The 13,590-nt window shown below is 32.0% G+C and overlaps 1 protein-coding gene across 5 annotated transcripts in view; it reads right to left on the bottom strand.

The window, feature by feature from the left end:
- The window catches only part of CDK17 (cyclin dependent kinase 17), a 92,236-nt gene that overhangs the window by 28,807 nt on the left and 49,839 nt on the right, over positions 1 to 13,590 (bottom strand). For 4 of the 5 annotated variants that reach the window (XR_012078504.1, XR_012078503.1, XM_072973199.1 and 1 more), the window contains exons 2-5: positions 12,022 to 12,168; positions 5,585 to 5,749; positions 2,268 to 2,401; positions 550 to 675 (exon numbers count right to left, since the gene is read on the bottom strand). Coding sequence is in view for 2 of the 5 variants with exons in the window: in XM_072973199.1 (XP_072829300.1) it covers positions 550 to 675; positions 2,268 to 2,401; positions 5,585 to 5,749; positions 12,022 to 12,139 (543 nt within the window). In the remaining 3 variants the exon portion in view is untranslated. Of the gene's footprint in view, positions 1 to 549; positions 676 to 2,267; positions 2,402 to 5,584; positions 5,750 to 11,154; positions 11,207 to 12,021; positions 12,169 to 13,590 lie in introns of those variants that run through there. The other variant, XR_012078505.1, reaches the window with a different exon arrangement.

Genomic DNA, 13,590 nt, shown 5'->3' with positions numbered 1-13,590 from the left:
TAAAAAAGCCTCTCCTGATATTAAAATATACTATAAACATAATATAAACAAAACAGTGAGAAACATATAGGTAAAACTACTCTTTGGCATTAGAAGGCAGGGATAATGGCTAAAGTTGAAGAAGTGAGGGTAGAAAGTGAACAGAGAATTGGCAGAAGGGATTTTGTGGGATTTTGAAATTTTCTTTTATTTATCTGGGTACTGTTTACACGTTATGTTAACTTCGCAAAAATTCATGGACCTATACAATTATGGCTTATGTACTTTTCTGTATATCTAAGTATATATTAATACATATCAATATATCTAATACATATATTATATATCTAGCATATATCTATAAAATTTATCAAAAAATAAAATACAGCCTAAATTCTATTCCAATATGCATCTTTAGACCCTTAAGAAGGGAAAATGATTAAAATTCAGAAAGCAATGTAATAAACTTAAGCTATTTAACAATTAAAAAAAAACAATATAAAACATTTACACCAAGAAAGTCAAACAAGCAGATCTGATGGTATAGATACAGGAGACTTAAAAACTTACTAAGGAAGCTCTACGAGACCTTCGACTCATTGGTTGATCAAATGGTGGGCTATTTATCTGCAACTTTTCAAGATATCCATCAGGTATCCTGATATCTGCAGGTAGTGATAACCGCTTATTTAAATCCTTTAAAAAAGCAGAAAAAAGGTATTTGTAGGTACCAGAAAAGAGAAGGGCATTTGACTTCGAAATTCATGGGTTTTAATATATTATTTCTTAGTGGTAAGTAACTAAAGTTTTATTGTGGTTGCAAAGTTATTTAAATTGATTATATATAATAATACTGAATGCAAATATATTTACAGTAAGCAAAGTATACAATATAGTTTTAAAGAAATGGTATCCTGCAACCCAGTTATTTCTGAGTCCTCTGATTGAAAAATTCAACAGGGAATTTATTTTGACATTATTACACCACATAGTAGGAATAGGGAAAGGCTCCCATAAGATGTGATTGGTTTAAATAACTAACCAAGTGGATATTGTATGATTTCGTATGCAACACAGTAAGACAACTGAAATACTTTATTATTGCCAAGACAATGGAAAGAAGTAAATAAAAGGCATTTCCATTTCATTTAATTATAGAATGTGAACTGGGAGAAACATATAAAGAGATCTTGCATATATTATAACACTAAGAAACATAAATCCTATCAAAGTAAATCCCTAATATTCATAACAGTAACTAAACCATGAAACAAAATTGAGATGTATAGGAACTGTATAGCTATTGAAAGACATATAACTTTAGTACAGAAATCATGTTCTCAAATAAAAAGATAATGGTTCTCCCACATTAATTTTATATTTTACATAACCCTAAACAAATCAAAATACGGTAATTTTGGGAACAAATGTTCAAAATTTGTCTGGAAGAATAAACACAAAGTATTCTAAAATAAGTAAGAATATATATGTGTATGGGAGGATGTTAAGAAATAAGTCTTTCTAGATATTAAATTATATCATAAAAAGAATATAGTCAAGAGTGTCACCTTTGGGGAAAAAAAGAATACCCTAATCATCATTAACTCAATAGCACTGAAAAAAGTAACGATGTTTTTGTTTCAAAAATGTTCAATTTTTTTGAGAAAATTATTTTAATCTACAGTTTATACCGAACTAATAGCATTCACAATCAACTTCTGTCCCTAAGGTTATAAATAACATTGACAAAGATAAGGAAATGAGCTCTTTGTTTTTTTAACATGGAGAAATAACTTATATGTGCTACAGATTAAAAGGTATAATAAACCATAAATGAAATGATATCCATATTTATAATATAAAGCAACAAAAAAGCTGATGCTCATTTTATGTATAACTTTTGAAATCTGAAATAAAATATTTATAAAACATGAAGCATCCAAAGTTCAAAAATATAATTAAAATCATGTTCTAAAGAAGACTTTGCTAATGTATCATCCTGGCTTTCTAGAACTTTTGAAAATTCACATTTCCCTTACAGAGACCCTACACAATGTTTTGCAGAATGTTAAATGTAACTAATGTATACTAGGCTTGGGATAGTAGATAATAAGAAAAATAAATTCACAGACTAGTTTTTACTAATGCAAAGAAACAACTTTCTCACAGGTGTCATTTGTCTTCATGAAAATTTTCAAGTATTTTGTTTGATATATATGTATGTATATATATACATATGCGCATATATATGTACTTATATGCACAAACACATATTTTTTAAATGGTACCTCCATTGAGATCCGTCTATGTATACGATTTCTAAGACAAACACCCGTAGGTGACTGGACCTCATCAGACGATGTCCCAGAAGCTTGGTCACTCTCACCATCTGATCCCATTTTTAGATTTTCATGAACAATGTCTGTATCAAAAAATGAAACATTATTTATCTTAGAAGAGAAGTATTAAATTCTACTGTATCACATAATTTATTATCACTACAGGTAAGATGTAGATAGCCAACAAGTAAAAATCATAGAAAAAAAGTCTTTTACATTCTGGGTGCCACAGGTGTTTAATTAATCAAAACAACTTGAATGTCTTAAAACAGTAGTAAGAAATCCTTTTATGCTCTCAGATTATGAAAAGTTACTTTAAAAAACTAAAGTTATTACCCAATAGTTGAACAATAAAATTATACACTGTGAAAATAACTCTTGAGGATTAGTCAGTTCTCTCATTTTCCAAATCTGAAAACTGAGACCATGAAAGGTTAAATGACTTTCAAAGGTCACACAGCTGGAAGCAGATCTAAAATAGAAACCTGATCTTTTGTCTTGTATTTACTTTAGTACTCTTTTCATTAAATAATGTGCCATTGGGTCTACAGCCAAATAAGCTGGTTCTTTTAAAAAACTGTTTTTAAGCTGCTAATGCAGCTCCCCACCCCCTACTGTTAAAATACAACTCAAAAGTATTCACTATGAGTATTTACTTTGTACCACAATTACAAATCAAGTACTGCAACATCTATTGGGGGCCAAAATATATTTCACTTACAATACAAAATGGGTTACAGTACTTAGTAGGTGGCTCAACAAATATTCCAATGAACTAAATATTAACTAAAAATAAAAGAAGACTAGATAACTGGACCTTTTCTTTCAAAGGAAATGCTATATGAAATATTAACATGTGAAACACATAAATCTTTTATAACTATAAATCTGAACTTTAAATGAACGGTAGTTGCTTATAAAAATATGAGAACTATTAGAATTAACAAAAAATTGAACTCCAGGATCTCATCAAATCAGTCTTAAGAATTCATACATTTCTGTATTTTGTCTTGGAAACACATTATTGAGAAAATTTTTATTCACACTGATAAGCAGCTGCAAATAGTAATGGTTTTTAATAGATCAATATGTAATTTAAGAATATACTTCAATTACACAGAGATTTCTGCAAAAATTTTTAAACTTAGATGTGAACAAAAAAATAACCTGGCAGTAAAAGTCAATGTATTAGGTGACTGATTCCTAATCTGATAGTATCTAACACATCTGAGGCCAAGCATTCTTTTCTGTCACATATTCAAAGTGTTAAAGATAATTTAATCATGCCTTCCATTTCCAGCAAAATCTAAGAATCCTCCCTCCTCAATAAAATGTTGAATAAAATATAATAATACTTGAAAATGTATAGCTAAATTTGCACGAGTGTATTCTTAATATCTAGGAAGCAAAGACAAAGAGAACTGAAAGCCCAAAGCTGTTATGCATAAATTGACTCTGTCACTTTCTTGGGAGGGATTTCTTTCTCTCTTTCTTTTTCTTTTACTTTTTTAATTGAGTAATAGTCATTTTACAATGTTGTGTCAAATTCCAGTGTAGAGCATAATTTTTCAGTTATACATGATCCTACCTATGGGAGGGGTTTCTGATCTTGCTAAGAAGGTACTTGGGTTTAGCTGCCACACTGGGATAAAAGATGAAGCCTCAGGTGTCAGAACTGCAAATGAGAGCTTCCTATAGAAAGGTACAAGACTCTCAAAGTGCTACATCTTTAGTAAATGGCAGACTTTAAAAAGAAATCTGCTCTATTACACAAGGACTACAAAGGAGCATACTAATCTCAGACCATGAATAAACAGTTGGGTACCATCTGACTCAACCAAGAAACTGCTCATGCCGTTAATGGACAAGTGTAGTTCTGACATGAATACCAGTTATTATTTTCATTTCATTAGTAAGACAAAAGGGAAATAACAAAGGCTTATTTCAAAACTTCACTCATTTGTCCTTGGTATGAGCAACTTCTTTACTAAATTAGGTAATGGTTTTTCAATAACAGAATAACATCTGCTTCTCAAATGACACACTTTTTGTGTAATTCACAATGTAACAGCTATAGACAGACACAAAACACTTTTAAATTTAATCTGCATTACTAACATTTTCAACATCACTTTCGTAAATTTAGATCAAGGATCAGCATATGTGACCTGTTTTTTGTATGGCCTTGAGCTAAAAATGGTTTTTGGACCTTTAAAGGATTATTTTAAAAAGAATATGCAACAGAGACCACATATGGCCCACAAAACCTAAAAATTTTTTACTCTCTCTCCCTTCACAGAAAAAGTTTGCCAATCCCTGGCCTAGACAATCAACAAAACAATAAATTAAGCTCTGATATGAAGTGTTTTCTCCAGTTTCTGTGAGGTAGATACTCCCTCCATGGTCAACCTCAAGCTACCAACATGGCATCACCAAACACATAGTTGAGATATGTATATACCATTACATAAATATTTTGACTATATATACACACAATAGAAATAAATAACCCTCAAAGCATAAGCTATTGCCTTTACTGTTGTAAAGTGTAGTAAAATAACTAGGAAATAATGACTTTTAAGTATTCAGTAACTTTGTTTTTACTTTAGTTTACTTAACTATAAGTTTATATTATTTCAATTTTATTAACGGCTATGTTAAACAACCAGTTTGCAATTTCTGAAAATTTAACAATTATCTCTCATGAACTAGTGTGAGCCAACTCTCCCTCCCCATTCTCTAGGATTACGCCTATAGGGATAAAGGGTACATACATTTCCCATAGATAAAACCCCAGGCAGATATAAGCTCATACTCCCAAGTAGTCAGCACTACTGCCTTTCTAGAATCTTCCATCTTTCTGCTATTTCTCTTATTCTCAACTTGATTTTTATCTTACAAGACAAACTAGATAATAAAGGTTGGCTGACTTCCATACAACTAAAACCTAGCTACGGACATGACCTACAGTCAGAATATAAGAAAGAAAGAAAGAAAAGAAAGAAAAGAAAGAAAAGAAAGAAAAGAAAGAAAGAAAGAAGGAAAGAAGGAAGGAAGGAAGGAAGGAAAGAAAGAAAGAAGGAAAGAAAGAAAGAGAGAGAAAGAGAGAAAGAGAGAAAGAGAGAGAAAGAAAGAGAGAAAGAAAGAGAGAAAGAAAGAGAGAAAGAAAGAAAGAAAGAAAGAAAGAAAGAAAGAAAGAAAGAAAGAAAGAAAGAAAGAGAGAGAAAGAAAGAGAGAGAGAAAGAAAAGAAAACCAGACAAATTACCTAATCTGCTTCCATTTCTGGGCATTGCCATGAAGGAGCCAAGGCTTCCTCCAATAACGCTATGTGGTCTCCGCAATGGGGGCTTCTTGAAGGACCCTGTGTACTGGTGGAGGAAGGAATGCATACTGTGAGAGGTTGGAGGCCTGCCATTCTTCACAATAGGCTCTGTGGTTCACAGTATCCAAAAATCATTCCATTGACAGTCCATGATCCAGGATCACATGAGAAGGATTAAGAAAGCAAAACAAAATACAAAACAAAAGGTTATAAAAATAGAGATCATTACATTTAACCTCATTTCTTTGGCTATCTATATAAAGTACTAGAATTAAAATAATTTCTTTGAAAAAATACAGAAAATACTTTTAATATTTGGAATTAGTCTAGTATCTTAATCATGCATTTTTAATATAATCAAAATTGGTTTTAATATAAACAAAATTACTAGTATAGTCCACAGGTTTTTGATCCATTTGTTTATTTTAATACATCTCAAGATTATTTCCATAATTCTACATTTGCTGATTGCCTCGTATATGTCTTATGATTAGGCATGCTATAGAATATAAGAGACAAGGTCTTGGCCTGAAGGAACTTATATCCCTATTTACTACACATTCAAAGAAGTATGTCAGTTAGTAAATAAAACAGACATACTTATGCACAAATCAATATAGAGGTTCTGAAATTTATCACCCCAAATTTGGGATTTTTTAAGACAGTTTTTTTTAAAATCACAGACCTACAACCAAGCAGACAAATTACAAAAATATAATACTTATCAGTTATTAAATTATAAATGAAAAATAGTATGTAAAGGGAAGTTCTGTTTTATACTGTTTACAGAATATCTCATGACTCCTTTCCACCTCCAAAGAAAAGCTCTTATAAACATTAAGGACATGTTGTCTTCTGTGACATTTAGTCTTCTGTATTAGAATTACAGTTTTACTGGTAGTAATCAAGGAATTTTAAAAGGAACTGGACTTCTCTGAGTATCCTCTTCTCTAACATGCAGTCAGCTCTTCATTTGTAGCTGATAATCAGGAGTAAAGATATTTTCTGATCATGGGATTTCTCTACCTGTAAAGGTTTATCAGATACCAAGAACAAGTTGGCAAGAGGAAGTAGCTTTAAACCACAGAACAAGAAAAAGGCATGGGCTAAGGGAAAATGAGCCAAGGTCTACCTGTGCCTCTACTGATAATGGCTGCCTAGAAGGAGAGAGAGGATGGGGCAAAAAGGTCCTCGAGGATCACAGACGGCCTAAGTCATCTAACCTGCGTAGAACAGCAGACTGGAGATAGGGGGAGGTGCCTAGTAATGTAGAACTTGGGTCCAAGTCCCATGGCTTGTTCATGCCTTGGCAATAGTTAGCTGTTCAAAGATTTGGGGACCTTAACTTAAGCCTAGTAAAATAAACAATGATTTAATAATGAATGGGGAAAGGGTATCTGATATAAATGTACAAATCAGTTACAAACACTTGGGGATATAAGTTAGAACTATAAAAAAATCTTCTCTTCTAGACTATATTTCATATCTGGAATCATAATGAAATATAAAAATATTCTGCCTAGAGACATTTTAGTTGTTCAGTAAAGTTATTCTGGGGAATAGTTTTAAAGTCCTGGGGATATTGCTAAAAACATACACAAAAAAACAAAACAAACAAACAAAAAACCACATTCACAATTATTCAGGGGATATTTATTGTGTGCTTACCATTTGACAAGCACTATTCCAGGCCCTAGGCATGAAGAGGTAAACAAAAAAAAGGTACTACTTTTTGAAACTGTAAAATCTCCTGGAGAGGAAAACAAAAAGAAACTAACAAATAAGAAAAATACCACATAATGATAGGAAATATGCAAAAGATTAAAATAGAGAGATGTAACAGAAAACAAATGAGTAATTATTTTACACTGGATATTTTTTAAAGTTCTCTCTGTAGAGGCATTTTTAACAGAGATATAAACGCAAGAAAGAGCCAGTCATGAGAAGATGGGGGCATGGTGGGTTAGAAGATATTCCAGACAAAGGGAAAAGGCACTGCAAAAGTCAACGTGTAGCAAAGAGTTTAACTTGTTAGAGAAATGGTCCTCAAACTTTAGCATGTTTCTGAATCATCTTCACAGACTTGTTAAAACGTAAGATTTCTGGGCCCCCACCCACAGACTTCCTGATTTAGTAGGTCTGGCATGGAATCCAAAAATTTACATCTGTAACAAATTCCCAGGCGATGCCGATGTTACTGGTTCAGAGATTATACTTTTGAGAAGTATGTGTTAATGTGTTAGAGGGAACAGAAAGGAAAGCAAGTGCAGCTGTAGTAATAATTGTGGGTGGAACAGTGTTATTAAGCATGGTCAGAGAAGACAGAGAAGACAAGTCAGTCTGTATGTCACCATAAAAGTCTAAATTTTACTGAGACTGGAAGCAGTTATGGTAGCTCTGAAGCAAGTAATATGATTTGATTCACATTTTAAAAATATCACTCTGAGGGGTCAGGGATAGTGGGAGGCAAGGAGATAGGCATTTCTTTGTGGCAGTGGAATAGCTCTACCTGATTGCAGTGTTGGTGACATGAATCTACATATGTGATGAAATGACACAGAACTATACTCACACTTTATTCCAGTGCCAATTTCCCAGGTTTGATTATGTTCTATAGTTACAGAAAATGTAACCCAAGGTGGGGCTGAGAGAAGGGTACAAGGGACTTCCCTGTACTATCTTTGTAACTTCCTTTGAATCTATTAATTATTAAAAATTAAAAAAAAATTAAAACATCACTCTGGAGAACAGATGATACAAAAACAACAGAAAAGGAGAAGGAGACTACTACAGTACCCTAAGCAACCAATGATGGTGGCCTGGACCAGGATGGAGAGAAGCAGCTAGATATAGGATATATTACACAAAGGCAGAACCAAAAGGCCAGCAGACATAGCTGTGAAGTTTCTTTCATACACTCTCCCCACTCCACCCCAGCTTTTAGTGATAACCTATATTAAAAACATTAATCCAACGAAAAATTTTAAACCTTCAGCAGAGCAACTATTAAAAATACATGAAATACTATATGTGAAAGGACAATAATTAGAATCACGTATCAAGTATATAAATGACTATTTTTAACAGTGAGTTTAAAAAAGTTATTTATGTAGCAAATATGTCAGGAGCTACAATGGCAGAGGAAGGAAGAAAGGGAGAACAGAAAATAAAAGAGTGAAAAGAACCAAGGAAAATTCCTGGATTTTTAGCTTTAAGTGGCTTAGGTTAAGTGAGGGAAGTTGAAATAGAAGCAGATTTGGGGGGAAGGAACCCAAGAGTTCTGGTTTGGTCACATTAAGTTTGACATCCTTATTAGACATCTATGTGGAGAAGCCAAGTAATCATTTGGGTATCAATCTAAAGATCAAGACAAAAACCCTGATTAGAGACAAATGAAATCATAGGACTAGATGAGGTCACCCAAAGAGAGTGTAAAAAAGAATGGGGCCCATAAGAATCACAAAATATTCTAACATTTCAAGATTATGACAGCAATTAACTGAACAGTTCAACAAGATAATAATATTCTATTTTTAAAAGTAAAGGAAACATTTTAAAGCATTATGCTAAGTGAAATAAGTCAGACACAAAAGGACAAACAGTAGTGATTACCAGGGGCTGAGGGGAGGGGACAATGGGGAATTACAGGTGTTTTTTTTTTAAATTAATATTCAATCTCAGTTACTTAAAAAACAAAAACAAACTGATGTGCTCAGAATTCTTTTTCTTTGAAGATACTTTAGAAAAAATATTTCTTACACTCCAGTCTGTAAATATTTGTGCAAAAATTTTACTTCATAATTAGGAAAAGCTGTACTGAGTTAAAGCCAGTATGCTCAAATCAATCAACTTCACAAACTTTCAACCTATTTATAACATACTAAGTATAAAATCAAGATCCCTCTTATCCTGAGTTCAATCCACTGATCAACTTGCAAACACACTAGTTTATCTGGAAAGGTACTCTAATGTGAACCATAATTATATTATACATCTATAGCTGAGTTAATAAAGCCTTCGTAGTATGATTCAATTATCAAAATGACAGGTATAATAGATTGAATTCTCTTTGGATGGAGGTAGAATCTATATGAGTAGGAGTGTATGTACATATTCATATAACCAAATGAATTATAATTTTTCCAACATTTTTATAGTATTATCCTCATTCATGTGTACTCTCCCATTTGATTTGTTCTAGAGTATGCACTGAGACCCACCTACCTAAATATAATGCAAGAGTAAGAGGATTTTGCTCATACAAGTAACTAAACAAGAGACAGGAGATCAAAAATTGGTTCAAAGGTAGTTTACTGGGGGAAATTATAAACTATATTCTTCTTTCTCCCCAAGTTAGCACTGCCACTATATGGCTGTTAAACAAAGAACACTTGCATCACACACATGTTATATCATATGTGAGAAGATGATTTAAAAAGTATAATCAATCTCTTCTCATTCATTAAATCATAATCTGATGAAGACTGCATGTATTACCTATCTTAGGAGCTTTTTTGGCTCCAAGATAAACCCCATAAAGAAAGAGTATGTTGGAACTAGCTATCAGACACTGAGAGATGACCAAAAAGGTACAAAATTTTTGTGAAAGCTGTTAATAAAATCCATGTGCTGTTACACACAGGGAATAAGCAACAGCAGATTATAACTCCGGGACTGCCTATGCTACCAGCAATCTCTGCAACCCAAGAGGAATCAGTGTCTGTAATGGCATCTTCATGTATCGGAAAACTTGAGGAAACTCAATTCAGTGCTACTTGTTCATATTACTATTATAATAAAAGTAAGTTTTAATAAAGTAATATTTTGAAAAAATATTTAACATTTTACTATTCATTATAAATTAAGCATATTTAAAGACAGTTAATACTAGAATATTCCAGAAAATATGCCATGAATCTAAAATATTAATTAGCTCTCCAAAAAGTATGTACATTTTCTTTGACTCACACTCTTTCTTTTTTTAAAGAAGTCTGTCTTGTAGTCAAATACTCAGTCAAGAATGAGTCCCAGAAACCATCTATCAAGATGTATTCTGCGCTTATTTTACTCCTGAAAATCAATGGCAAATAGCTGACAAGACTCTTGGATCATAAGAGCAAACATACAGGACTTAATCAATACCAAGAATTCAAAGCCGATGTGAGAGAGAATTAGGGATTTTGCTCCCAGCAAGAGGAATAAAAAGGAAGACATAAAATCATCTTTGAGATTTGATCAAAATATAAAATATTTTCCTCCTACATACAAGTAAATCATATCCAAATTATTATTTTATTATTTTCTACTGAACCCATCTGTTTCTTCTCCCATAATATGAGCCAGATAACCTTGAGTAGAAGTAATGACCCTTCTGAGAAGAGATAAACTGAAGCTTGCACAGGATAAATTACTTACCCAGAGTCCTAAAACTAATAAGTGTTTAAGTATGTTAATGTATCTCAAATTCCAACCCATAATTTTTAACTTAAAGTCCAGAGCCCTTTCCATTATACCTTTCCTCTCTCTCAATAAGGACATTTCACATTTCAGCCAGAGTAGCTGAGGGTACTCCACTGCCACACATCTCTAACAGAAGAGTTTCAAGGACAGGCAAGGAAGGCCAGAGAATCTTCACATTATGACACACTGGCAGCCATTCCTGTAAGCTCCTTCCTGGTTATTATTATGACATCCCTCGGGCTATTTCAGTTTTGAATATGTAGCCTTGTTCTATAGATTTCATCAGGATTTTTGTATTTTAATCCATTTGATTTAACAAGTTCTTTTTATTTTCTATCAACATCTTGTACTACTACCTTACATTGTAAAAGGAACTGTCAAACACGTGAAACATTAGAGAGTACTCAATACTATGGATAGATTTTTTGGCCAATAAAAAAATAAGAAAATAGCATGATTCACTCATGTGATAAACCTTGTCATTTATGTAGATTGTCAATATGCATATATAATATTATGAAACTATGATGAAGCTTCAAACAGGAATTTCACAAACTTACCATGCACTTTTAAGCTGTATTAACTTTGATTATAAGAATAACAAAAAATTGATACGTTAATTTTAAAATAGTTACTTAACAACCAGGATAAGGTATTCTTATTTAAGAACTAATGAAAAATGGAAAGATAAATGGAATAGAGAAATCATCACGGTTAGAGACCAGGTACAGGTACCACTGTCGGAATAAGGATGTAACATTACAATAATCAAGCAAAAGTTACTGAACCAGGGAACGAGACAGAAATAAACAAAAGAAAGCTATTAGGAACTAATCAGGAAAATAAATTTACATTTGATTTATAAAGTAATTAAAGGGAGAAAGTATCTCTCCTCCTGTCCCCACTCCCCGAATATTTACCATTATCCTTGCTGCTGTTTTCTTCAATAGTCATTTGTTCAGCCAATTCAGACAATGATTCATCGATAGTCTGGCTTCCTCGAAGTGTGAGGGACAGCCTTCTCTTAAATTTTTTCATCCTATCTATTGAATGTGACTTGAAAAATCCTGAAAGAATAGAACACAGTGAATATAAAATTAAGCTTGAATATCTTACAGCTCAAAAATGTCATTCTGAGTTTACTGGGAATCTTCACAATAAGAATAAAATGAGGGATTTTCACTTCCACCAAATATCACACCATTTTGAAAAGTCTGCAGAGCATGCACCTGCCTCTTATTCTAGATGACAAATAAGAATAAAATAATAAACAGCAGCAGACATGTTATTACAGAATCAATTCATATAACATAGAAACATCCCATTCTGACCATTTGAAAAGTGGTCAGTCCAAAATGCCTTGTACTATAAATGCAAAAATACAAACTGGATTTTAAAGACCTGGTATTTTAAAAGAAGGTTAAAAAAAAGTTATATATATGATTTTTAAAAATTCTAGACATTTGATTAAGTAAAATGTATTACTAAAATTCTACTAATTAAATATACCTGTAAAATACTTTTAAATTAAGTATGGTGCTCACATTATCCTTCTATTGGACAATGCCACTATAGAGTGCCAAGCAAATCTTGGTGGTTTTAAATGAGTACAAAAAAGGTGGAGGGGGGGAGCACATTAAGTCTGAACTTTTCTTCGTACAATGCATTTGAACAATATATTAGGAGACATGTCTATAACTCAGAGTAGCATGCAATGCACTGATATTCCATCAAAAGTAAAGAAAATTCTAGTCTATAAAATAACTTAAACTGTATGTATCTTCTATTCTGCCAGAAATAATAGACTTCTAATTCATATTAGCAAGTGAAACACTTCATAATAAAGCTAAACCTTACTATAAATTTTTCAAATAAAACTACATCTTCAAAAAGGTTCTATTTTTATATTTCATGTTATAACTGTAACCTTCTAATTAAGTCACAATGATCAGTAAACAGACATTAAAGAATTTCATCAACACTGCTTAGAACATTATTAGAGAAAAATTTTTTGCAACTTAGATTCCTTGACATTTCTAATTATCTTTAAGTAGAATTATACGTATCAACTTCTCCCCCATTAACTTGAGAACAAAAACACATACAACACTACAATAAAGCATTCTGTGAAGTAAAAATTATTATTTACATTAGCTTTAAAGTTAACTGACATCTTTTATATTGTAAAAAAGCAGTGCTAAATTACTGATTTCCTAAAACCAAAACCTTTAAGAGTTTGGTTAAAATACTTTTCCTAGTTCAGTAAAAAACTTATTTGGGATTATTAGAATCTTTACACTGTCATTTTAATGAATATTAAGATATACTGACAACATGATTTATGGTCAATGCTTAAAGTTTTAGTTTTATATTTAATTCATGCCACTGAAAAAGCTATTTTTTTACCTTAAAAGTAAATGTAGTGTAATTTAAAATTAACAAAAACTTCATAATTATTTGTCTTTAATATTTTGAAGACTTAAATACAG

This window comes from Vicugna pacos, chromosome 12 (assembly GCF_048564905.1).
Source record: "Vicugna pacos chromosome 12, VicPac4, whole genome shotgun sequence".
Lineage (NCBI taxonomy): Eukaryota > Metazoa > Chordata > Mammalia > Artiodactyla > Camelidae > Vicugna > Vicugna pacos.
The sequence above is the reverse complement of the archived record's forward strand: the minus strand, read 5'-3'. Positions and strand labels throughout refer to the sequence as shown.